General features: G+C 37.4%; 1 protein-coding gene across 2 annotated transcripts; it reads right to left on the reverse strand.

Annotated features, from left to right (window-relative positions):
- Window positions 1-26,707, reverse strand: UHMK1 (U2AF homology motif kinase 1). Of its 2 annotated transcripts, XM_061120239.1 has the most exons (8): window positions 26,274-26,707; window positions 24,682-24,974; window positions 23,736-23,927; window positions 21,719-21,813; window positions 15,465-15,541; window positions 15,219-15,317; window positions 11,037-11,125; window positions 1-7,101 (listed from the first exon to the last, which is right to left on the reverse strand). In XM_061120239.1, the coding sequence occupies exons 1-8, from the start codon at window positions 26,539-26,541 to the stop codon at window positions 6,955-6,957; spliced, it is 1,260 nt and encodes a 419-aa protein (XP_060976222.1). In that variant the 5' UTR covers window positions 26,542-26,707; the 3' UTR covers window positions 1-6,954. The 2 variants fall into 2 exon arrangements, with proteins under 2 accessions (XP_060976222.1, XP_060976223.1); XM_061120240.1 differs by lacking the exon at window positions 23,736-23,927.
- Between the last annotated feature and the right edge of the window lie 301 nt (window positions 26,708-27,008).

Here is a 27,008-nt window from a genome sequence, read left to right on the forward strand (position 1 = left end):
TTTGTTTTTAAGCTTTATTTTATCACCCTTATCAAACACACATCAAAAAGCATATCAACAGTGCATCTTATGATAAGTCAGTTTACAACAAAACTGAACAAGGCAATTGTGTTTACAGATAGAGTTTTCAGCAAAAAAACTATATGCAATTCAGTTAATTGAAATGCTGTGTCCATACATTTTTAGCATATAGGAAAGTGGAAAATAAAAGTTCTTTGCTACTCAGCAAGAAAAAACATGTTTAAAAGACTTGAATAGAAATCAGAAATACAGAGATTTGAGAAAAGAATTTCTTGGTACTGATACACATCTACATTTATAGTCCCACTCAGTTATTAAAAAAAAAAAAAAATCACAAAAAAATAAGACATCACCAAGAACAGAGAGCCATTGTGCCAAGAAATGCCAAGACCAATAAACTCCTGAAACAATGGGTACAAATGCTATAGACAGCTATTGTGTACTGTAATGTTCTTGTAGTTCTGAGGTGAAGGTAAACCAACAGGAGAGAATACTCCTTATAACTGGCTTTGGTTTAAGTGATGATTCACATTTTTCTAACCATACCTTCTAAGCAAAAACACAGCTATTACATGTTATTGAGGGAAAACAGCAGTAGGTTTTAATATTCACAACCAACCACTCCAGTGCCGATACAGGAAGCCATAAATTATCAAAATCTGTTGATCATAACTGGATTTCAAAGAGTGAACAAAAGAACAAAGATGGAGTTCTTTGGGGGGAAAAAAATCTGTTCTACCCCAGATTTGACAGTTAGGAGGATATAAAGCAATGTTAAATTGTTTATGATTTTTTTCCAAAAATAAAAAAAGAAAAGAATGAAGGAGTTAAATTCTGCTGGAAAGAGATATGACAGCTTTACACTCTGCAAAGTAAATATTCCACCGAGATGCATCTTAACCTCTTCGTTATTGTACTTAACACTACTTACTTTCATAAGATGCTACAACACTGCAGCTAGTGCATACTACACCACCCACCGCACCCAATGTGCAAAGGCAACCACAGAGATGGCGAATTCCGTTTCTTTCTGACCCTTGATTTGCGTAAGTGTTGATGTATGCCAAATACACAAAAGATAGAGTCTCATTTAAATATTTATTTTTAAAAATTTGACCAAACTGAATATGGATATTTAATCTGGTCTCATACACTCTTAAAATAATTTTCCAGGGAAACAATGATGAGGAATGTATAGAAAAGGCAATGTTTCTACGTCACAGGTACCAAACTTGGATTTTTAAAAATAAATATCATTTTTAGGTCATAAACTATATGAACAATTAATAATACCTGAAAAAGGAAGCCGTTTTCTTCCCCTCATCTGTTTATATTACTTTTCTCTTCTTTACTCTTAAATCTGGTAGATTTCTGACAACCCATGGTAATAAAATAATATAGCTATAGATAATTCAAATAAGTGAAAAGATTTTGAGTCCATAAATGCATGATTTTGGATGTGTGATACAGAACCCCTCATTACATTTTCTTTTACACACTCACTATTCTGACATCATGAATACTATTAAGGAGAGAGTTTAGAAAGGGAAGGGAATTCCAACTGGGACAGAACCGACTACATACAATTCTCTTGCTGACAATCAAGAGTTTATGATAAGAAATAGCTCTGATGTTATTACCTAAGAGTTTTGCAAATAGGAATAAAAATTTTGACAATTCCAGTTTGGGGTTTTTTCTTCAGAATGTGACTTATTTTCATTATACAAAGTAGTATAACAAAATAAGCTCTTTTACTTCACAACAAGGATCAACAGTCACATGGATCAATGGTCACATAAGGCAAAACAAGACAGAATGCTCTGTTCTCTCTGACCACAAAGCTAATCATAAAACATACATGACTTTCAAAAAAGCCCTCAGTTTCCTCTAGGATACTGCGACAGTTACTCTATTTAATGGGAAATAGCTTGCAATCATTTGATAAATTTCCCATGAATTTTGGCATTGATAGTGCCACAAATGTAACTGCCATGATTATGACAACTCTCTGAAAAGCACAAATAAAGCAAATAAAACAATCCTTCTAAATAGTGTAACGGACAACAAAAGTGCTGAGTTGTAGGAAAATGAATACAAACTTCACATCAGGAGAACAAAGGTTATGTAAACTGTGTATCTCATATCCTGAAGATCACCTTCATGACCACCCATAGACAATTTTCTAAATGCTCTCTGGTTTACAGGTATTTCTTTTACAGCCCATTTCTCCTATAAAAGTCCAGAATTGCAGCAGTTAAAACTATTTACCTTCTTAAATGTCCATAAGTACTTGTCAATCACTGTGTAAATCTACTGGTCAATCACTGTGTGAATTTAAAAAGCAGTGAAAAACACTGGATAACAAACATGATATATCCTGTGGTGTCAGAGAAGACGCTAATCTAAAACAGAATAAACTCTCTGACATTTGGGGTACTTCAAAAACAAAAACAATCATACTCCTCTAACACTAAGAAAATGTAACTTACCCAAATATACCACAAGAGGCTCAGATGAATTCCATTTCACAGAGATTCAACATTCTTTTATTCACTGAGAAAGCTAGGAAGTGATACTAACCTGAAAAGGCTAACATCTCAAAAGTAAAGGTGATTTATTGAGCACCTTAAGAAATGGAAATTCTTTTGAGCTGTGACCAAAGTTTGGTCTGTATTGTGACCACAATTAACAAGAAATAAATTTTATCAGAGAGCTAGAGTAGTAAGATTTGAAGAAGGAACGTAATATTAAAAATGGAACTACATCCAAGGAAGAATTAGATTCTGCTAGACGACTCTGGCTTTCCATTATATGTAATACTAGGGGAAAAAAAAAAATATGAACAGTTTCACACATACCAAAAAAAAAAAGACAAACCAAAGAAATATTGGGAATTTTATACTACATTACTCAAACCAGAAGTTATTCCAGGGGAAGGGAAAGGAGCAGTAACTACTATCATCTGGGAAGGTTTCACCCAAATGAGTTTAGTATTTTCCAGGAAACACAAGGCACTTGCTTAAATCTCTGACTGTCTACACATCCACCAGACTAAAAGTCATGATGCGCTTCCATCTGCACCCTAATCTGAATAAAGCCACCTGGCACATACCCTCGCATGAAAGTCCAGGTAAAACACGTGGTTACTGAGTGTCTCCCCCACCCCCTCACCCAGTAACTATGTCAGTATAATTACCATCAGTTACTATGGTGCTGATTTTCATTAAATTATAAAAAATAACATGTCACACTGCCAAGTATAACTAGTAGCAGAAATTATGTAAGCTAGGCCTACTTTTATAAGGTTAGGACAAAAGTCTAAGAAAAGGATGCCAAAATGTCAGTTACCTGCATTTGAGAAATAACTCAAATGAGTCCTAAAACAGCATCTGAGTACTGTAACTCTGACTATAATTTATTCCAGAAAGGTAACTGATTCCCTTACCAGGGTGAAAGCCCAGTGTACTAAGACAGAAACAAACATTATGCCCATAGTTACTCTTCAACTTCCTTTACATGGCAGCACTCTTTCTGGCAGCATCCCTTATAACAAATTTGCTCAATGGTTAAAATATAAGTACAAGTAACATGATTCTAGAAGAGAAGTTAAATAATAATTCAGATTTTTTTTTAAAAGGCTAATTTAACATAGCTCAGCACTCTTTTATTTAGCAGCCAGAGTACCTTTAAAAAGAAGGCAATACCTGTCTCAATGAAAACAGGGAGAAGGATGAGAAAAACTGTATTTGTGGTTTTGTTCTAAAAGCAGCCATAGTAGTGGCCCAAGGCATAGCAGAGAATTTTTTTTCTAAAGATGTGCTATACTGATGGCCACAAGACAGGGAAGACATCCAGTAATAATAAATGCAATCAATCTCTTATTGCAAGAGGCTCATTTTGTTATTATGCCTTTAAAATGCAGCAAATAGTTTCTTTTAGCTAGTGCTATTTTTTACTGAGGCATCCAATCCCATTTATTCTTCTCTAAATACAGCATTAAAGTTTTGAAAGTGGCCAACTAGCCACCTCCTCCAAATATGTTTCCAAAGAACCAAAGATTTCCTACAGAATAATCAATTTACATGCCTTTTCTGGGACAAAAATGTACCAGGACAATATCATGGGACAATAAGGAAGAAACTTGAAGGCAAGAGGGAAGGAAGCACAGATATTAATTCAGGGAAAGAAAAATTACCTGAGATAAAATTTTCCCAAACTGGTAGGGGTTACGTGAACATGAACCTTCGTATATTTACCCTACCTCTCCAAAAGAAAATTTGTTTTTAAAACTTCAAGGAATCAAAATCTCTGTGAATATATTTCATCCTAAAGGATGATGAAAACTGCATCTTTTAATATTTGGTTCAGGTTTAAAAAAGTTAACAAGATTAAACTTCTCATATTAGAAGAGGGAGAAAAATCTGCAAATGTCATCTTTGGTAGTAATGGGCTAAGAGCTATAAAATAACAATTTAAATCAAAGGAGGCATCTTTTTTCAATTTTGTGGCTTAAATATAAAACATTTAATTCAATGCATGATTACTTAGGCTCATCAGTTATTCCCTCAGCACACTTAAAATCTAGTTAGCATCTGCTGTAATAAAATTCTACAGTGTTAAACACTACATATACTCATGATGTATACTCATCAACAATAAGACGATCAAAGAATGCTGTGAAATTCAGCATGAAGATGTTAGCAGCACACTGCAGCATTACGCTTAGAAGCCTACCTGCAGTTTACTTGTAAGGACTTTTCTTTTTGGTGGTGGTGGGGAAGGGAAATGAGAAAGGTATATGTGCTAACCTAAAATACTTGCCCTTAAAAAGAACTCATTTGCACTGTGTTCATCAGTATGTATGGAAGGACCTGGTGTTTTTAATCACCATAGAAGCTGCTACCCATACAAATATTTATGTTTTAGGAAAGCTTAGGTCTCCACAATACTCTCTTGAATTTTTACCTGAAACCAAACCAGCTAATAAACCTCTTAAAGGGCCAAAATGAAAAAGAATAGCTCTTCCTTCTAAGGGCACATATTAGAAGTTACTTATACAAATTTCCCTTGGGCACCAGGCCGCAAGGTCTTTTGGCAATTCATTATTTGTCCTCCTTATACCAAATTTGGCTTCATAATAAATATTAAAGAGAGTTTTGAAGAATTAGGTAACTATGATGAACTAAAATATCAAATAGTAACTGTGTGAACAGGGTAAAATAATTCATCCTCTAAGACATAAATTCTTAATTGGGCTCTCAATAACCTGCATGGCACCCACAGGGAAAAACTCTATGAGGAGCCTTCCAGCAGGGAAAGATATAAAAGTGTTTTCCTTAGGAAAATAAATAAATAAATAAATTTTTCCTTTAGTTAAGAAAACAAAAACTCATAACCTGTATATAACATTTTTTGTATAATCAGTGCTTTATAAAGATTTCCTAAGATTTAAACCTCTGAAGACAATCTACTGTAACGTGAGAGGAATCCATTGATTATCATTCCTAAAACCACGTAATCAATCTGTGCCCATGAACTTAGGAATACTAGTAGCCTCTATTTGGGGTCACGTTAGATTGCTATGAATCCTTTTAAGAATTCTTCATGAGTTTTTCTTTCTTTCTACTTCCACCTTATTATAGCTACACCTTTCTTAACTTCCTTGCAGTCAAAAGTCAGACCACCTGACCAACTAGGATGCTTTCCTCTAACTTCTCTTCAGCTTAGGATAGAGGTAAAGAATGGGGGAAGAGGAAAAGAAGGTGTGGGAGGGAGATGAGAGAAAAAGGAAGAAATAAAGAATCCTTGATTATGCACCCTTCACCTATTTTTTTTCTTTTCCTTTCACTGAACAATTAATTCTTTCTTTTTAACCAACATAAATTTTCCATCATAGTAGGCAGAACTCTATCTTGAGAAATCTTATAATGATCCTAGAAGAGTCAGTATAAAACAGATGAGCTAATGCAGGGTCTAAAGCAGACCCTGAAAGATGGGGCAATCTATGTGTACCAAAACTCTTACAAGAGTTTTCTCACTTGAAGAGAGTTTCAATGTAATCCAGTCTAGACTTGTGTGTTCTGGGCCTCTCAGGAATGGACTATTTTCTCATTTCATTCTTTCAGACACACCAACTCCCAAAAAACCTGTATCCTAAATCTTACGGACATTAAACAGGTAGGGAAGAGATGGGCATAGACTGTATTAACTCACAAGATTCACACTATAAAGAATGCTACTCAAATATTCTCTAACCTTTCATACCTGCACACTCACTCAAGCATACATACTAGACATAAAAATTGTGCAAGATCAAGCATCAGCTTTCTATTTTAAAAGCCTTAATTAAAAAAAAATATAGAGAGATAGGCTCACCGCAGTTTCTTTAAAGGAATATTCAGTACTACAGTACTCCTTTAAAAAAAATCATAACTCAGTGTTAAGAACACAGTAGGGAACTGCTGCTTGACAATGACTTAAAATTACTGACAGCATCCAGTGCCAACTACGGATATCAATAAGGAAGAACCATCTGACAACATAAAGGAATAATCTGTAAGTGATGTCACCAACGCTAACAAATTTGTTAATATTCCTATGACAGGATAGTATTCGTCCCTGCTTCATGATCACATGAAATAGTTGATATCTTTTTAAGTTACATACTGAAGAGCAGCACTTGCCCTACTGCACAAAAAAAGATGCCCCGTGGATGCTCTGAAACCCCTCAGTGTACAGCTAAGAGGTCTTGTCCTACCCAGTGCCCAATGTCTGCAATGCAGTCACTGTTTGCACAATGGCTGCACATTAGTAGGATTGAGTAAATATACAAAGTATTCCCTTAAAATGATAAGGGGGGTACTCCTGCATTCAGATGTAGAATAACCCAGGAAATGGAAGAGGAGAAACAGGAAACAGTCCTCAGGTTACTGATTAAAGCAAAGTTTGATACAGATATCCCCTCTTGTAGGCACTCAGTGGGTAAAATGTAGCCACAACAAACTTTCCATCAAACATCCTTCCAGTCAGTAATTTCTGAGCAGCTTTGGAATCACCAGCATTGGCATACTCAACAAAGACCTGTAAGAGAAGAGAGAAAACAAAGTAACTTCATTTTCATCAAAACTGTTTCAGAACAGTGCTTCTCCAACTTTGTACATGTGTGTGTGTGCACGCACGCGTGTGCATGTGTGTGTATATCACTTAGTGATCTAAGGTGGGGCCTGAGTCTCTTCATTTCTAAACCAGATTTCAGGAGATGCTAAAGCTGCTGGTCCATGGACCAGCCAAGTTTAGAATACTTAGAACTCAGTTCAATTCTGAAAAAAGTTCCATCAAAACATACATCCTTTTGCCAAGTTTATAAAAGTATGTGGAACAGTGCTAAACACTTGCTGAAGACAGGGTCGAACAGCCCAGAGAACAACTACATTTCAACAGTGCCTCAAAGATTTGTAGACGCCATAACTATAGTAAGGAAGAAATTTAAAACTAGGTAATTTCCTTTCCTAGGTAGATGAAATAGCTTAATTTATTAGACTAATTTAATTTACTATGGCAATCTAAAGCAAAAGTTACAAGCGAGTGAACTGACTGATCCTCAGTTACTGTGTAAGTGTGTGAACCAGGGGAAGAACTGCCTCTCCCACCTCAGTCGGATGCCCACTTTGTTCCATCAACATTCTTCACACTGAGGTGCCAGCACTCTAGGACACTCAAGAGACTTTCAAGGTGGATGCAAGGGTAGACAGACATCAATCTCCAGATTCCTAACTGTCATTTGTACCTTTTCCTAAAAGTGGATCTACCTATAAGTTCAGGCAGGTTATCCCTTTTCACTTCCCCTCTCTTAGGAACCCTTTTCCTAGCTGAAAAATCAAAGTATTTCCAAAGGGCATAAAAACTTCCAGGACATAAAAAGAAACAACTTCAAATCCAATACTTTTTCTTTTTTTAATGGACTCTGCCTGCATTTGTCATGCAAATATTTCTGCCTATGATTGGTCATGCAAATATTTCTGTTAAGGATAAACTGTGACAACTAGACCTAGGATATTTTGGCCTGTGATGGCATGTTCTGAATTCATTAATATTGTAAAATGGACATGTAGAACTGATTCTGCCTCTTCCATTCTATGACATTTTAAGCTATGCATTACTCTTAAAAGAAAAAGTTTGAGACCATCCAATGCTAAAAATTGATGCCCATTTTACTCATCTTAGATATAGTTGATATTTTATATCTCTTTTTCTTCCCAAAACCGATGTGTTTAGCTGTAGTTTCTAGCAATAAATACTTTTTCATTAAATATAAAAGGAAGATTAAATGATGTCCAATGAGAATATGAAGTTCTTTTTGATTTTTTAAATTGATTAGTAATTACTCTAAAATCTACTGACCAAAGTTCAATAAATGAGTAGACATGCACTTATACAAGAAATACAATGCTTCCTATCTTACTTCTTGCTTTATGGATAACCTACAGTTTTACACATTATATCACTGTAAAATAAATAGAGGAAACACATTTTATAACTTATTATGTAATTAATTACATTAGAGTTCTATCATTTTAATCTTGACTACTATTTATAATTGTAAGAAGCATCCCATAATCTATATTCCAGGATTTTTTGAATATTCCTTAAAAAATTAACATGTTATTTTGAACTAAAAAATTCATGCTGACTTTACCAACTAGGCAACATCTTCAATAACTGAAAGAAGTTAAATCTGTGATTTTAAGAATTTATCAAAAGTTGCATTCACTTTCCACTTAGAAGTTTATTTCTTTTGTTGATAAAGAAACTTATTTCTTTTGCTCAGTCATGTCAGTTCAGTTCAGTTGCTCAGTCGTGTCCGACTCTGTGACCCCATGGACTGCAGCACGCCAGGCTTCCCTGTCCATCACCAACTCCCAGAGCTTACTCAAACTCATGTCCATCAAGTCAATGATGCCATCCAACCATCTCATCCCCTGTCATCCCCTTCTCCTCCTGCCTTCAATCTTTCCCAGCATCAGGGCCCTTTCCAATGAGTCAGTTCTTCACATCAGATGGCCAAAATATTGGGAGTTTCACCTTCAGCAGCAGTCCTTCCAAGGAATACTCAGGACTGATCTCCTTTAGGATGGACTGGCTGGATCTCCGTGAGGTCCAAGGGACTCTCAAGAGTCTTCTCCAACACCACAGTTCAAAAGCATCAATTCTTCTGCACTGATAAACCCAATGTCTTTTTGCTCATGAAAGTGAAAGTTGCTCAGCCATGTTGGACTCTTTGCAACCCCATGGAATGTGTAGGGGTGAATCCTCCAGGCCAGAATACTGGAGTGGGTAGTCGTTCCCTTCTCCAGGGGATCTTACCAACTGAGGGATGGAACCCAGGTCTCCTGCACTGCAGGCGGATTCTTTACCAGCTGAGCCACCAGGGAAGCCCAAAACTGCGCTGACAGCAGAGGATGGTTTTGCTCCGTCCACCTTCGGTCACAGGCCTAGCACACTTCAGCTGCACCACGCTGCTGTTACTCTTTTTGGTCATACTTATTTTTTTCCTATCATCTTAAAAGATGGATACTTCTCCCCTGAAAAGACTCTTCCGGTTTCTCTATCTTGCCACTCAGATTCAGTCAGATCATGTTAATCCTTAATTCAAAAATCTTCCAACATCCTTCCTTCTCATTCCTTTATCTGTCCTATACTCCCATACTTCCTTGAGCTAAGCTCCCATTATTCTCCATTCTTCTCACTTGGCATAGCCACACTGCCCTCCTCAAACCTACCAGGCATACTCAGGGGCTTGAAATTTGCTGTTCTCTCTGCTAGAATTCTCTTCCTTACCTCCTTCAAATTTTGACTCAAGTGTAATCCATTATGTTCTTCCTCACCTGCTTATTTAAAACTGCACTCCGCCCCTCCATAGCACTCTCTATATCTCTTCTACCATCTCTTTTCCTCCACAGCACTTATCACTATACATTGTTCTGTCTGCTTCGTTCACAGTTGTATCCCACCTGTTACGCTCAACAAATATGGTTGAATAAATAAACAGCAAGGATGCAGTTATTAGTATGCTCCTGACACTGAACGAGGTAAATGCTGTTATTACTAGACTGGCAATAATAACTTTTCACTAAGAGGAGAGTGAAATTTCTTTCACTTTTTTTCAGTTGCTAAGAATTTTCCTAATGTTTAACCATGAAAGACAAAATCCACAACCAGAGGTGATTTCAGCAGGGGACATGTGGCACTGGCTATAGAGACATTCCTGGTGTCACGACTGAGGAGGAGGGTGGAAAGAGACCAATCCAGTGAGCAGAGGCCAAGGATGATGTTACACATCCTATAATGTACATGACAGCTCCCCAAACAAAGAATTATCCAGCTCAAATGTCAGTGATGTTAAGATTAAGGAACAGAATAAAACTATATTCTATTTTCTGGAAAAAAAAAAAACAAAAAACAAAACCTACAGATACAAGAAAGACTTAATTTAGGATCACAGAGTTTTCTTCAGAAACTGTGATCATACTTTTAGCTTATATATTCTATAGATGAAAAAACTAAGGTTCCTCACAAAACAAGCCAAGCTGAAACTTGAACTCAGCTTTCAGGATTCTCAGTCCAGTACATTTTCCTTGTTTAAATTATCACTGATAATTCTATTACAATCAGAACCTAACCTAAATGGTTTTCTAACTGTACTTAATTAGAAAAAACTGGGCCAAATATTTCTGTAGCTGACCCTGACCTAAATTAGCATATGATTCAGCTGGCTGTGTATAATGGCTTAAAAGTAGATTAACACTTAAGAAAAAATTTTTTAACTGATAAAAAGTACATGCATATTATAGAACTTTTGGAAAAAGAAAGCAGTACAAAAAAGTAAAAACCGTGATAATGCAAATTCTTAATTCCTAGCAACATTTTGTGTGTATCTTTCTATAAAATTAAAACATTTTGTACAGGATTTTAAAAACCACTGAATCATTTTCAAATTATGAAAAATATTCACTTACTTGTCCTCTGCCTGGATTTTCTTTTGGAACAAGCAGAGATACCACTGGTCCATATTTTTGACATTCCTCTTTTACATCTTCTACAACATCTGATTATTAATAAATACAGCAGTAATCACTTTGATGTAATTTGCAAGCATTCATTATTTTCAGATTTTAAGTTCAAGAATTCAAGAATCCATATCTAGGTAATGAAGTCATTTTCTGTAACTTTTAAAATTATGCTTAAGAATAATATAAATTTAATGCATTTAATAATTTTCTTTTTATATTTTAAATCTGTTTTGGTTAATACAGTCAAATAATTTGAAATCCAAATGAAAAGTTTTCTTGCAACTTTCCAAAATGTCCCCTCCCTGAAGACAATAAGCATTATCAGTTTCTTCTGTAACCTTCCAAAAACTTTATAAGCTTACACAAGCAAACATAATCATATATGCTTTAAATAAAAAGTTCCACTCTTTTTTAAAACTACATTTTTAGACCTTTCAATATCATTACACAAAATTTTCTCATTTATTTTTATGGTGATTTAATATTTCACTCTATAAAAGATCGATAAATTCTCTAATGTGTCCTACTGATGAATAATTAAATTATTCCCAAATTGCTTGTCATTATAAACAATACTGTAATAGATAAACTTGTATATACATCTCATTTCACTTGTGTACTTACAAATTAACTTTCTGGAAATGGAACTGCTAGGTCAAAATTAATATGAACGTGTAATTGCTAGAGTTACCAATTTGCTTTTCATATAGGTTCACCAACCTATACTCTCTCTGGTGACATATGAGAATATGCTTTCCTATACCTCACCCACATCTTCACTGTTGATGTGACAAGTGACAAAGATATCAGAGTACAGTATTAATATTTCAACAAATGAGAATAAAATGTGTGTGAGATATGTTGCACATCCTTTCATATAAATTGTTTGTGTCCTTTACCCACTATCTCTTGGCTTGCTTTATAAGGGTTCTTTCTGTGGTAAGAACTGTAAATATTTTGTCTATGGTGGTTACGTCAAGGTAAAATTTGTTGAATTATAATTTTGAATTCTGGGCACACTAGTGCACACTGTACCTTCTCCACTCCAGGAATATATATATATTTTTTAATCTCCTATGATTTTTTAGCTAAATTTTTTTTCCTTTACCCGCTCCTGCCTGCCTGCCCTTTTTCCTTCCCTCCTTACCCTCTCCCTTCTTCCTTGTTTTAATACTCTAACATATACAAAACTTGCAATTTATTTTGGTCTCACTGGAAGGTTTGAGTCTAACTTCTTCCCCACGACCATCAAGATTATAAGACAGCTGTCCTAACATATATGATTTCCAGCAAGGCAAACTTACCTAACACTACTGTAATTTGAAGATGACCTTGCTAATCAGAACTAACAAAGGTATTTAATGGTACTAAAAAGTCTGCTGCACTTTAGTTCATGTAAGACTCTTAAATAGTAAGATATAATAGCATTTAAATATTTAAATGCCATTAAATGTTTAAATTAACATTTAAGCATTTAAATGCTTAATGTATTTCGAAGTAGGAAAAAAGGTGTTACACAGCAAGATACACAGAAAAGAACAGATACACTCTATCCTAAGGTTTACTCAAGAAAGTCCATGCTTGAATTTTATAGCAATCAAAATTATTAGGAGACAGAATTAAATACAGTAGGTAGACACTTAAAAGACTTAATAATTTGAAATAGATGTCAAGAGATTATTTAGAACTACTGTACCATAATGACCTAATTAAAACAATGCTATTGTTGTTTAATTGCCAAGTGGTATCCAACTCTTTTGCAACTCTATGGACTGGAGCCCGCCAGGCTCCTCTGTCCCTGGGACTTCCCAGGCAAGAATACTGGAGTGGGTTGCCATTTCCTTCTCCAGGGAATCTTCCCAGCGTAGGAACTGAACCCACATGTCCTGAACTGCGCATAGGTGGTTCAGTGGTAGAATTCTCGCCTGCCACAAGGGAGGCCCAGGTTCATTTCTTGGCCCATGCAGCCATAGCGTCCCCTTTGTGGCTCAGCTGGTAAAGAATCTGCCTGCAATGCGGGAGACCTGGGTTTGATCCCTGGGGTGGGAAGATCCCCTGGAGAAGAGAAAGGTTACCCACTCTAGTATTCTTGCCTGGAAAATCCCATGGATGGAGGAGCCTGGTAGGCTACAGTCCATGGGGTCACAAAGAGTCGGACACGACTGAGTGACTTCACTTCATTTCACCCACTCCAGTATTCTGAGCTGGAGAATTCCATGGATTGTATAGTCCATGGGGTCGCAAAGAGTCAGACACTCAAGAGTCCGTTCACTTCACTCCTGCATTGCAGGCGGATTCTTCACAACTGAGCCACCTGGGAATTCCAACATAATGATGAGGGTAAGACTATTCTTCCAGATAAAAAGGCATCCTAAAAAGTATAGATTGGAGATTCCTACTACTGTCACAGATTCAAAGAAATCAGGTTTGTTTCATTTGTTAGGTAACTATATAAAACTGAGGGACATAAAATGATTTACCCTTACAAGAAACAGTGTGGTAAAATTAGCTCCATCAGTAATGGTTTAATTTTCCACAAAGAAAATGTTCAGCACTAAGCAACTGATATTTCTGGACTTCCCAAGTGGGGGAAGTGGTAAAGAATGCATCTGCCAAGGCAGGAGACACAGAAGACCTAGGAGACCTGGGTTCAATCCCTGGGTCGGGAAGATCCCCTGGAAGAGGAAATGGCAACCCACTCCAGTATTCCTGCCTGGAGAATCCCATGAACAGAGGAGCCTGGAGGGCTGAAGTCCACAGAGTTGCAAAGAGTCAGACACGACTGAAGCGACTTAGCATGCGCGCAATTGATATTTTTAAGTTTGGTCCTGCTTTTTAGTCCATTCACCACTCTGCTTCCAGAATGCTCTTATTAAACCCAAGTTTGACTATAACACTCTCCTAGTTTAAATTTTAACGGCTCTTTATTGCATTTTACAATGGACAAATATTTATTGAATAGTTATCAGAAGCCAGGAACTATTCTACCCCGATACAAAGTTCTTTTGTGTAATTTATATTCCAGTGTTACTATCTCTGAGATTAAAGTCCAAATTCTTAAACATATTAAACAAGTCTACTAGATATCTGTATTCTGGCTACCTTTTTAGCTTTAACTGACTGTTCCCCAATATCCTAAGATAGAGCCATCCCAAACAATTTGCTGTTCTCTGAATATGCCACACTTTCTCTCATTTCTGTGTCTCTGAGCTACTTTTAGCTCAACCCCTCAACTTTTAGTCAAGCAACTTCAATTACTAACAGAACTCAGATATTGTATGTCTGTAGAGATGCCCATTCATGCATCACTCCGACTGAGTTAAATAGCCCTCCTCTCTGCCTCAGTACTTTATTGTAACCTTCAAATTTATATAACTGTTTATATACTTGTAATTGTTTATATAACTGTCTCCCCTATTACACTAAAGACAGGAAATAAATCCACGGTGGTAAGTGCATACTCAGTAAATATGTTTTGAGTGAATGAACTGTTAAAAGTAAAATAAATAAATAAGAGCTAAAAAGAAGTGAAAGCATAGGGCAGGAATAGCACAGACAGAAAGAAAGAAGTTGCTGGGAAAGATAATCTTCTTTTTGTATTTAGTAAAGGTTTATCAGATGTAAAAGGATCTGAGGAATTGTTCCAGTCTGCCTGGACTGCTCTAACAAAATGCCACACACTAAGTGGCTTAAACAACAATCACTTGTTTCTCATAGTTCTGAAGGCTGGAATTCAAACATCAAGGTGCAGATAAATTTGGTGCCTGGGTGTAGACAGCTGCCTTCCTGCTCTATACTCACATGGGCAGAGAAAGAGAACAAAGAGAAAGACTGCTCTGTCTATTCTGTTTTAAAGGCCACTAGTTCCATCAGAAGGGCCTCAGCTTCATGACCTAATCTAACCCTATTACCTCCTAAAGCTCCAACATTGGGGCTTAGAGCTTTCTCATAGGAAAATGGTGGGGGACACATTAAATCTGCAGCAGGCATCAAAAGTAAGTGTACTTCAGAGATCATACAGCTCAATATCCTCACTATATAAACTAGCAAAATATGAGAAAGCTATGAAATGGTATGTCTATTCTACACAGGAAAGACACATTAAAATAAAATTTAGGAAGCACTGACCTTCATATTCTTCTTCATTCTCAAGATAATCATCGTCCAGCACATTCAGCAGTCTTAGCACTGGCGTAGGAAGCATCACCAAATCTTCAATATGAGGGGCTGTTAAATTCATTACAACATGGTTAAATGCTAACTCCTCCAAATAAACTGATGAATATTAGGCAAAGGAGCTTGGGAATATAAATTAGTTGATATCTTACTTGATTATAAAATAACCAAGAAAAAATAAAGATGTATACAACTTACCAAAAGGAATGCTAAAGAATGGGCTGCACAATGCCATTTCAGCAGGAATTCTTCTGCTTGGATCATCATGAAGCATGCTAAAACACAAAAATAGGTATCTGTACATCAAATCTTTTGAAAATATAACCAATAAAGAAAATAAAAACATCTAAATATTCAGCACAACATTAATTATATTAGCATGACTTTCTGAATCATTCAACTACAAAAAAATATAAATGCCACTTATGAGTAAACAGCTCAATAAATTATTATATATACCTAAGACATAAGGCAGAAGAACCACAACATCCACTGGAAGAAGAATTGCCAACATCCACTGGATCATCGAAAAAGCAAGAGAGTTCCAGAAAAACATCTATTTCTGCTTTACTGACTATGTCAAAGCCTTTGACTGTGTAGATCACAATAAACTGTGGAAAATTCTGAAAGAGATGGGAATACCAGACCACCTGACCTCTCTCTGGAGAAACCTACATGCAGGTCAGGAAGCAACAGTTAGAACTGGACATGGAACAAGACTGGTTCCAAATAGGAAAAGGAGTACGTCAAGGCTGTATGTTGTCACCCTGCTTATTTAACTGATATGCAGAGTACATCATGAGAAACGCTGGGCTGGAAGAAGTACAAGCTGGAATCAAGACTGTCAGGAGAAATATCAATAACCTCAGATATGCAGATGACACCACCTTTACGGCAGAAAGTGAAGAGGAACTAAAAAGCCTCTTGATGAAAGTGAAAGAGGAGAGTGAAAAAGTTGGCTTAAAGCTCAACATGCCATATGATCATGGCATCTGGTCCCATCAATTCATGGCACATAGATGGAGAAACAGTGGAAACAGTGTCAGACTTTATTTTTTAGGGCTCCAAAATCACTGCAGATGGTAACTGCAGCCATGAAATTAAAAGACGCTTACTCTTTGGAAAGAAAGTTATGACCAACCTAGATAGCATATTAAAAAGCAGAGACATTACTTTGTCAACAAAGGTCCATCTAGTCAAGGCTATGGTTTTTCCAGTGGTCACGTATGGATGTGAGAGTTGGACTATAAAGAATGCTGAATGCCGAAGAACTGATGCTTTTAAACTGTGGTGTTGGAGAAGACTCTTGAGAGTCCCTTGGACAGCAAGGAGATCCAACCAGTCCATCCTAAAGGAGATCAGTCCTGGGTGTTCATTGGAAGGACTGATGCTGAAGCTGAAACTCCAATACTTTGGCCACCTCATGCGAAGAGTTGACTCATTGGAAAAGACCCTGATGCTGGCAGGGATTGGGGGCAGGAGGAGAAGGGGACGACAGAGGATGAGATGCTGGATGGCATCACCGACTCGATAGACATGAGTTTGAGTAAACTCTGGGAGTTGGTGATGGACAGGGAGGCCTGGCGTGCTGCAGTTCATGGGGTCGCAAATAGTCGGACACAACTAAGCAACTGAACTGAACTAAACTGAAGACATAATACTAAATTTTAATTTAAAATGTTTTTGATTAATAAACACAACATGGGAAAATGATCCACATCCTGTAACACTAACTGAAAAAAAGCTAGACACAGATTTATGGTAACTGAATTTAAAAAAAAAAAAAAAGCAGTGAGATGACTTTTGTCTTGTTAAAGCCTCCTAATAATAAAGCAACTTGATAGCAAAATAAAAAAATTTATGGACAACATCTCTAACAAAAGTAAGTAACCTCACTAGACAACAAAATCCAAGTAGCTAGGGACAAACCATCAATAGCAATAAGACTTGCACCAGATGGGCTTCTATGCAGAAGGAAGCAGAGAGAAACAACAGTTAATCTGATGACCCAGAGAAAAAAATAATCCCCCAAAACAGGTATTCACTGGAAAGCACAAAAAAACCAACTTGAGAAAAGCACTTTAAACTAATCAAGGGGTTATTATACATTCCAAATGAATGCAAGGGGTCCTCTGTAAGATTTGACGGGGCTGAAGTAATCTAGACACTAGAACCTCTCAAAACCATCAGCTGAAGCTGCCTTCTAGGGCAGAGTCCCACAGAGAAAAGAAATCTCGGGAAGAGAACCCACACTGATGGGGTAAATAAAAACTGAGCAAGAAAGAGACAAAGATATCAGGAAAAAGTAGGGAACGGGAAGAGCCCACAGGATCTCAAGAAAAAAAAGACACACACACAAAACAACAGGAGGAAGAGCTGTGTACAGTTAGAAAAGCTACATCTTTGTCTCTAAGTTTAGGAAAATGAATTTCACATAAAAATGAGCCACACACAAAGTATTACAACAAAGTTCCTAAACAAGGAAAGAAGACTACAAAATTACCTGCCCTCAGACAGAAAATGCATGCAAGAAAGATATAACCACAACACAGAGGAACACTGTAACCAACCATCTGAAAATGAGCCCAAAGTATTTTTTACAAAGATACAAGATACTAAAGAGTAACATAAATCAAAATTAGAAAATACCAAAAATCAGGTAACAAAACTCAGGAAAGAATTAGGAATAAAAGGAAAAAAATCATTTCATAAACTAAGCTTAAGCTAGAAGTAAGATAAGGATGAATAAAAACAAAAGATGATGTCCTAAAGATAAACAGAAGGCAGAAAGGAGAAAAAATTGTTAAATCAAAAAGAAATAATAATAAATCAAAGAGAAATAAATAAAAAACTATTCAAGAGAGTGGTAATACTGAATAGTTAGAGAAAATCTATTAACAATGCATACAGAATGGGAGTGCTTCAAAGAAAAAAAAGCAAAGTAATGGAACAAACACTAAGAACTATAACTTAAGAATACTTCCATAAAACAAACAAAAAGATCTAAAACTACATATTTCCTGAGAATTCAGACCCAGAGCAATCAAAATGTATTATTCTGGTAAAATCACTAGACGTTTAACAAAAACATGAAATTCTCATGGCATTTAGACCAAAAGACCAAATTACTTAAAAACAAAGTGTCATTGGCACTCTGCTTTCAACAGCAACACTGTTTGCTAAAAGAAAATGGACTACAGTTGACTCCTGAACAACTTCAGGTTAGGAGCACACCCTCTCCCCAGCTGAAAATCGATTTAACTTACAGCTGGCCCTCCATATCCAGTTTCTCTGTATCCACAGTTCTGCACCACAGATTCAACCAACTGCACATCATGTAGTAACAAAATCTGTGTATAAACGGAGTCACGTAGTTCAAACCCATGCTGTTCAACGATCAACTGTAATATGTTTAAAATGCTCAAGAAAAATGTCTGCCAAGGATTTTTATAAACAGATAAACAGACTTTCAAGTGTAGTAACACAGTTTAACTATTGTTAATAAGCAAGAGCTCAGAGATTATTAATCCTACGATCAAAAGAACAAGCTTCAGTAGACTAAAATGATTAGAATACAAGCACCAGTGATGAATATTAAATATCTAGTTACACACAGAACTAAGACTAAATGAGAGCGTTTGAAAAATAAAGAGTGCATAGCATGTCACAGCCATATAATCTGACGACAAGGTTACAACTATTTTTCAAAGGGGAGAACAGGAAGCGCATATGCAAACGCAACTGTTTTCAGTAATCTTACTATAGCACCATTATTGAGACTGTTTTAGTGTAATGTGGAATAAAGCAAATGAGTAATAATGAAATATTCTAATCTGGCATTCTCTTTGTCCGTAAGAACCATAATTCTTGACATAAAAGAAAAGAGACATAAAACAGAAGAAGTAAAAACACTGTGGTACTGAATTTAAATCAGAAATATCAGTATGAACTCCACCCACTTAACAGGCCTAGAAACAATGATCACCCCAATAGCAATGAGTATTCTTAATACCCAGACTGTGGTTTTGAGCTTGTCTGGGCTTCCCTTGTGGCTCAGCTTGTAAAGAATCCACCTGCAATGCAGGAGATCTGAGTTCAATCCCGGGTTGGGACGATTCCCTGGAAAAGGGAACGGCTACCCAGTATTCTGGCCTGGAGAATTCCACGGACTGTATAGTCCATGGGGGTCGCAAAGAGTCGAACATGACTTAGTGCCTTTTACTTGGAGGTTCTAGCAAAGAGCACAGCTACTCGAACACCCTTGACCAAAGACCGGTTCTCCTCTATCGGGGATGGTCATCCCCTTCGCCCAAGCGCACAGCTCCGGGAGGGCCGCACATGGAGCTGGGAGGGAGGGAGGAGACAGCTGCCCAGTCAGCCAGTTTAGCTGAACGGGGTGACAGATGTCACAACCAGATCACCTCACATCCCAGACTCTGGTTTTAAAACACTACCTCCTACTAAAAGAAATCAGACTTCTTGGAGAAATGGCTACTTCCAGGTCTGGAGCAGGAAATGCATACTTTGAACTGGAAACATCTTATCATACCAGATAGTGATGAAGCTATTAAAGATCATAAGGTATGCCAAAGCTAACCTGCAGAGCCTCAAGTTTATCAAAGATGAGATAATTTCAGCTTCAATTAGTATAAGAACTGGAACAGACTGAAATACACCAAATATATTTAGATTCATTAGTTAATAATGATATTTTGACCTTTCAAAAAGGAAATGATCCACTTTGAAAGATGATAGGGAATCAATTCATTATGAAAACAAGCCAATTAAGTCATCTTTAGTTAACTAAACGAGGAGACTAAGAACATCACTGTTCTACAACTCCTAACAAAGTAATGGATCTGGGCATTGAGTATTAATAGCTGTTAACACATAAAATGGAGATAGCCACATTATGTGCTAACCTAAAAACACACAGTACCATATATACAACTACCAATTTACAGAAAATAGGGCAATATGTTAAACTATACTACAATAACACCATCTGTAAACTTCAGACTGTGGACAACTATACTGAGTCAGCAATCCAGGTTGTTCAACAAATAAATAAGGGAAAAGGCGGGTAGGAGATAGAAAGGGACCTTTTAGAGTAAACGAAACTTAAAAGGGATTCTTAATAGAATAGCAACATTAAACTATAGTGTTAACCAGCCTCCAACTAATAAGAATAAATGAAAAATAAATAAATAAATAAAATCCAAAAAAATAAATAAACTATAGTGTTTAGGGATGCATACTTAGGTAACAGAACTATAATAAAAACAAGGAAGTAATAACAATGAAATCAGGGCAGTGGTTCTTTTAGGGACGAAGAAGGGGCTTGCAATTGGGATGGAGTACACAGAGGACTTCTAGAGTAGCTGGTAAAGTTCTATTTCTCAACCTAAATGGTAGATACAATAATATTCCTAAGTATTCACTAGGCTATGCATTTTTTTTCAGTATTTATGTTTTATTCTAAAAAAAAAAAAAGGTTTGAATAATTTGCATGCATACACAACAAAACACGAAGGAAAATACTGAAAACACAGCAAAGTGCTAACACTAGAAAATGAGCTTATAATTTTTTTCTCATCACGATTTTTTATAGCTTCCAAATCTAGTATTAGTTGCAGAAAGAAAAAGAATAAAGTTATCATTAAAAACAAAAAAACTCTCAAGCTAAATAACAAAGTCAATGCTAGAACTTGGACTTCTGAGTCTACCTTAGAATCCATTATATAATTTAACTTCTATCCTAGAATCCATTATATAATTTTACACTGCCTCTTTTCAATGTAAAATGCAACAACCAATACCTAGTATCAATCAGCTACTAGCAGCTACTTAAAACTACTGTAATTTGTAAAATACACACACACACACACACACACACATATGTGCAAGTAAAACTGATGAGATCTGAGTTCCATGGACTCTAATATCAATTTCCTAGTCTTGACATTGTACTCAGATTTTTAAGATGTTACCACTAAGGGAAGTGGGTGAAAGCAAAACACTCTATCTGTCCCCAGAGTTTTCAATGGTAATTATTTAAAGTATGATATATAATTACTTTACATGAAACATTATTTTGGCATTCCAAAGTAAACTTGGTCTTTAGTTAGTAAAGACTCTTTAAACACCTATTCCCCATCATTTACAGAACTGCCAGAGTTACAAAAGGCCCAACATACAGTGACTCATCAGCCATCTTCCACTGAACAGTGCAAAGTAAGAGCCCAATACCTGGTACTTGCCAAGAACACTCTTTTGAAAATAAATTTACTAAAATGACTTGACTACTTTGTTTCTTACTAGAAACCAGTCTGTATAGAATATCTAAAGATTTTTAATTCTAAGGAAGCAAAACCTCTACATGATTAAGCAAACCAGAAAATAATATAAATTCATTCAGGAAAAAAAGCAAGTTTAAAGTACATGTAATGTACCTTTTGATAAGGTCTCTTAGGTGATAGGCTGGAATTGCGGCATTCACCACTGCTTTACTGGCAAATATGTGATCAATAATAGCAGAACTATTTGCCTAAAAAGACAAAAAAAGTCCTTCTTTGGTTATTCAATTCAGTCCTTATTTGTTGAGTACCAGGCACACAGCACTTAACAGTTTGGTAAGTTAAATACAACAGAAAACACTCTCTTCTGAAAGTTTATAATCTTAATGAAGGAGATTACATAGATTATTATAAAACTTCTAGAGGAACATTTCTTCTCTATTCTCAGTATCTAACCCTGTGTGAACAGTTACTAGGTGAATGAATAAGGAAACAAATACCAAGGCAACCACACAGAAATGTAATTTAATGCAAACTGAGAAAATAAATGTGTGCTAGGTGACCCAGAGCATCCTCATGATGAGTCTTCAATTGGTTTTCAGATGGAAATAAACTATCAAGGAGAAACCAGGGCAGAATTTAAAAATTGCATCTGTCACATTATTCATACCTTAAATCCTTGTGGAACAAAACATTTTCCCTAGGAGTGCTATGGAAGTGTGTACATGAGTAAAAATACTCAATTTATCATCATCACCAAATATCAATACTTAGCACACGTCACACACTATGCTAAGAATTAGATATCATTTCAACACTCTTATCATTTTACTGAAAGTAAACTACAGTTTAGTAAACCTAAATAACTAACTTAGAGGTGAAGGGAAGATATAAACCCTAGAGATTTAACTTCAGAGCCTAAGCTCATATTTGGTAATTGTGCCTCCAAGGAAAGTGATAAAATATAGAATGATACTTTTACCTAGGGGCAAATAGGGGGGACTGCTTTAATACACATCAGCCTCTAAATTTCACCAAAAAAGAAAAAAAAATTAAATGCCTAATTTAATAATTAACTAGATCACTGAATGTGATCTAATTTTACCTGGCCCTGTCCTAAGCAGAAAAAGTCTGAAGAATTCAAAGTTAGTCAAACCCAATGCAGGAAATTGATGTGTTTATCTGTATAATCACTAGAGAAAGTACCTCCAAAGTACACTGGACTGTTTGCAGGTACTAATGACAAAGAGTGATACTAGTTTTACTCCCATGGCAGCATTTTTTTTTTGCCAAAAGTAAGGTACAACTACCAGACTATTAAAGTATTCCTTCCAAGAACTGTTTCACCAGATGTAGATGACTAGGGGTTTAAGAGAAATAAAACTCTGTGTAACAGCCACACACCCTATGTATTATATGCTCAAAAAAATACTTGCTTCATATCAAAATCAGTAATCCCTAAACACCGTATTGCTTTTCAAACACCTAGCCTAAAAGGGACTGATACCATCACAACATTCAAGCCCCAATATGTTTGAAAACATACTGCAGTTAATTCTTAACTCACAAATATGCAAAAAGTAAATTCCTATGTTAGCTGGAACTTAGAACCCATGTTCCCAAGCAAACAATGTTATAAGCAGCAGTCACTTTCTCAGGATAGTTCACAAATAAGAGCACAAATAGGTAGCAGTGTGGAACTGTGGACAGAACACTGAACTTCTGACTACTAGGGACAGAATTTGGTCCAGAACATCCAGTTGTATGACCTTGAGCTAGTGGTTTTACGTATTCGTGCCTCCAGGTTTTCACGCATAAAAGAATAACCAAAATCCATTCTAACAATCCTCACAGAATACTATTGTATTAGTAATGTTTTAGAATGTAATACAATTACTTTACTAAACAAACCACTTTTGCTTCCTCAGGAAAAGGCATTCATTCAAGCACTTTATTAAGCACTTATAACATGCCAGGCCTCAGCTAAAAACAGTGAGCATGCAATGCTCCCTAGCGCATCTGTAGCTATGGGACTGAGGAGTAGCATTAAAGGTAACAGTAAGGAGAATACGGAGGAGATAAAGCAATCAGAGTCCTCAACAAAAATCATTATAAATTGAGTACTCTTACAGTGGGATTAAGGACCTGAAAGCGAAACACTGGTTCAGTTTACCTTCCATTCCTGAGATCTGACTGTATGTTTCAATTTCATTCCTGAGAACATTTCCAGTAAAATGATTCCTAGGCTCCACAGATCAACAGCTGAGGTACATTCTGTATCACTCTGCAGGCCAGCCTGGGCCAAGCAATTCTGCAGTTCTGCTTCAGGAGCCCGATACCCGTCTGTCTGAATATACTTTACATCCTAAAGAAAATGAGTAAGTATTATAACCAACCAAAAACTGCCCACCTTCCATCCATCTCTACAGTGTATTTACCTCTCAGAATGTGTGATAAGCCAATGTCAAACTGAATGCCAGAATTTTTAGTCCTTGGGGATCATAATTCTTTGGTTCATTGACTAGATAGTTCTCGAAGGCAAGCTGTACATTTTCCATACAACTGCTCATTTCTTTAGATATTCTCTTGCCTGTGAGGCACTGCTGATAAATAAGGACACTCTGCAAAGAGCAGATAAAACTATGGAGAATGGACCATTTGCCAGAACTGTCACATGAGTTCTTCCATCACTGAAGACATCAGTAATAGTAATTCAACAATTAACCAAACGCTCAAAGAAAAATAAAGTGTTCTATGTAAAGTACTTTTAATAATTTCAGAGCCCTCTTGTACTAGCTCTCTCCTACCTGACTCAAACGTGTGTTAGACACTCAGTCGTGTCCGCCTCTTTGAGACCCCGTGAACTGTAGCCTGCCAGCCTCCTCTGTGCATGGAATTCTCCAGACAAGAATGCTGAAGTGGGAAGCCATTCCCTTCTCCAGGGGATCTTCCTGACCCAGGAATCAAACCTGGGTCATCTGCATTGCAGGCAGATCTTCTACCGTCTGAGCCATCAGGGAAGCCCCAAATATCTCTTAAGTCTCTACTAAATCACCTCTGTTATTTAAAAATATTTGTTTTAGACCATTGAGGGGCTGGAGAGAGAAAGTATGTCTTACCTGATTGCCTTCTTTGAAGCTAAGTCCAAAGTCAATGAGTTTAAAACATTCATTCTCGGCACTCCACAATATGTTACGTGGCTTGAGGTCTGCATGGACATAACCCTCATGATGAAGAAAGGCAAGGGCCTCTAGAACATCTCTGGCACAATGCTGTATCATCCACATGGAGCAACCCTGGTGGCTGGAATATAAAAGCAATTCCGAAACACTGACATCCAGGAGTTCAAGCAACAGACAGCGTGATGGCACATTTGGAGAGAAGTGGATTGTGAAGACTCCATACAAAGTCACTGGAAAAAGAAATTAATTACAACACTTTAAAAACCAGACTCAGAATAAGTGACTACCAAAGTAGATAAAAATCTGGGGTAGTCTAGATAAGGATAGCTTTAATGAGCAAGCCACTGTGATTTATTTTTCCCATGAGTAAGATTTTTGGACAACTTGGTTATTTTATCTTAACAAAATAAGATGAGATGACCTTCAGCAGCAGATTACTACTAAAAGATATTAAATATGACACAATAATTCAAACTGTGTTTCCCAAGCACTCAGTGATGGGTGAATATGCACTTAGGGTGCCAAGCAAAACTGATCAGAAGAAAAATCCAAATACTAAGTACTCTTAACGTAAATGTCACAACATGCAAAATCAAAACTGAAGATCCTTTCCTGATCCAGAATAGCACTCTATAATCTAAATATTAAAAGCAGAGATTAAGACATTCAAGATGACGTTTTAACAATCTTGTAGAGATTCATCAAGTACTTAGGCCAAAAAAATTCCCTCCTAAATAGCCAGGTTATATACACCATTTAGCAACCCTTGAAAAAGAAAAGGAAAAAAAAAAAAAGCAACACTAGTATTATGAAATTCTTCTTTAAATGGTAGTATTAAAGAGGTCACTCTTCAAATTAAATATGGATCATGTTTGCCAGGAAGACATTTATTAGCCAAAGCCATAACTAATTATAAGCTCTCTGTTGGTATAATAAGAATGAAAACTGTTTTCGCAGATCAATCACCAGTAATCATTATATATCTTACATTCTAAATATCTGAATGATGAAACATGGTCTTACCTGGCTAAAAGTATAAAGTGCACATGTATAATTTTCACACTTCCATACGAACACCTATGTAAAATTTAGGAGTCATTTCTCCCAAATCCATACCAAATATGTATCAAGAACAACCTATACGAGTTATTAGTATTGACGTCACAAGTACGAGAAATATTTCCCATTTTTCACTGGTGTGCAAAGATTCAAAAATTTCCGTACAAGAGATGACAATCTACTAAAGATACACCTCCTTTCACTTGAGAAGATAATTCTCTGTGCAACATTCTCTAATGAGAACTGAAGCGAAACAGAATTTACTGAGCATCTACTACGAGCAAAGCAGACAATCTTCCCCGTACTGCAGAGTGAAAGGGGGATGGGAAACGGCCTTGTACCCGGTGATGAGTGCAGGGCGAGACCCACTTCTCCAGCCTAAAAGACGGAAGACGGAACGCCAGGCTGAGAGAGACAGCACGCTAAAACTGGGATCTGGGCAAGACAAGAAGGGAGACAGCGGCAATTACCGATGTTCCTGTGCCCCTGCAACTGCTCCAGCGCCGCCCTCTCTTTGCGGAAACCATACTCGGCGGCCGAGGCCGCAGCCCCGGTGGTTCCTGGCGGTAGGAACTGCTTCAGCGCTCCTGGGGGCGAGCCGGGTGTGCCGCAGCAACGCACCCGATACACCGAGGCCGAGGAGCCGCTACCCAGGCGGCTCTGTACCTGCCACAGCCGCCCGAAGGCTTCCAGAAACCGCGGCGGCTCCGCGCCCCACGCGCAGCCGGATCCCGCCATCGGTGCGGACTGAGGGGGCTGACACGGAGCTGACTCGACGCCCGGGGCAGGCCGGCAGGGACTGCGGTCACATCCCCGCCCGCCGGACCAGCGGCTCCGCAGGGACGGGCCTGCAGCCGCCTCACCGACTGCCGGGACCTCAAGCCGCCATGACACCGGAAGCCGTCTCCTGGGGCGGGGTGGGGAGGGAGGTCCCAGAAGCCGGAAATAGGGGAAGAGCCAATCCTGCCGGCTGAAGGAGGCGGGCCTAGAGGGGGCAGGGCCTAGGGGTGACGGGATCGAATTAGGCTTGGAGGAGACGCCGGAGGTTGAGAGGTGTTCAAGTTTGGAGTCCTCACTGTTCCAGGCCCTTCATAAACTGGTCTCACGCATGTTGTGCGTGCCTGCATACTCAGTCGCCTCGGACTCTTTGCGACCCCATGAACTGTAGCCCGTCAAGCTCCTCTGTCCATGGAATTTCCCAGACA

The sequence above is a fragment of the Dama dama genome, chromosome 20, assembly GCF_033118175.1.
Source record: "Dama dama isolate Ldn47 chromosome 20, ASM3311817v1, whole genome shotgun sequence".
Taxonomy (NCBI): Eukaryota; Metazoa; Chordata; class Mammalia; order Artiodactyla; family Cervidae; genus Dama; species Dama dama.

Bases quoted from the DNA above. Each gene is read 5' to 3' on its own strand.
- UHMK1 (XM_061120239.1), bottom strand. From the start codon at position 26,541: ATGGCGGGATCCGGCTGCGCGTGGGGCGCGGAGCCGCCGCGGTTTCTG. The intron at 23,928-24,681 runs GTAAGACATACT...CATTTTCTTTAG, and splicing joins GCTTCAAAGAAGGCAATCAG to GATGTAAAGTATATTCAGAC. The intron at 7,102-11,036 runs GTAAGTGAATAT...CTTCTCTTACAG, and splicing joins AAAATCCAGGCAGAGGACAA to GTCTTTGTTGAGTATGCCAA.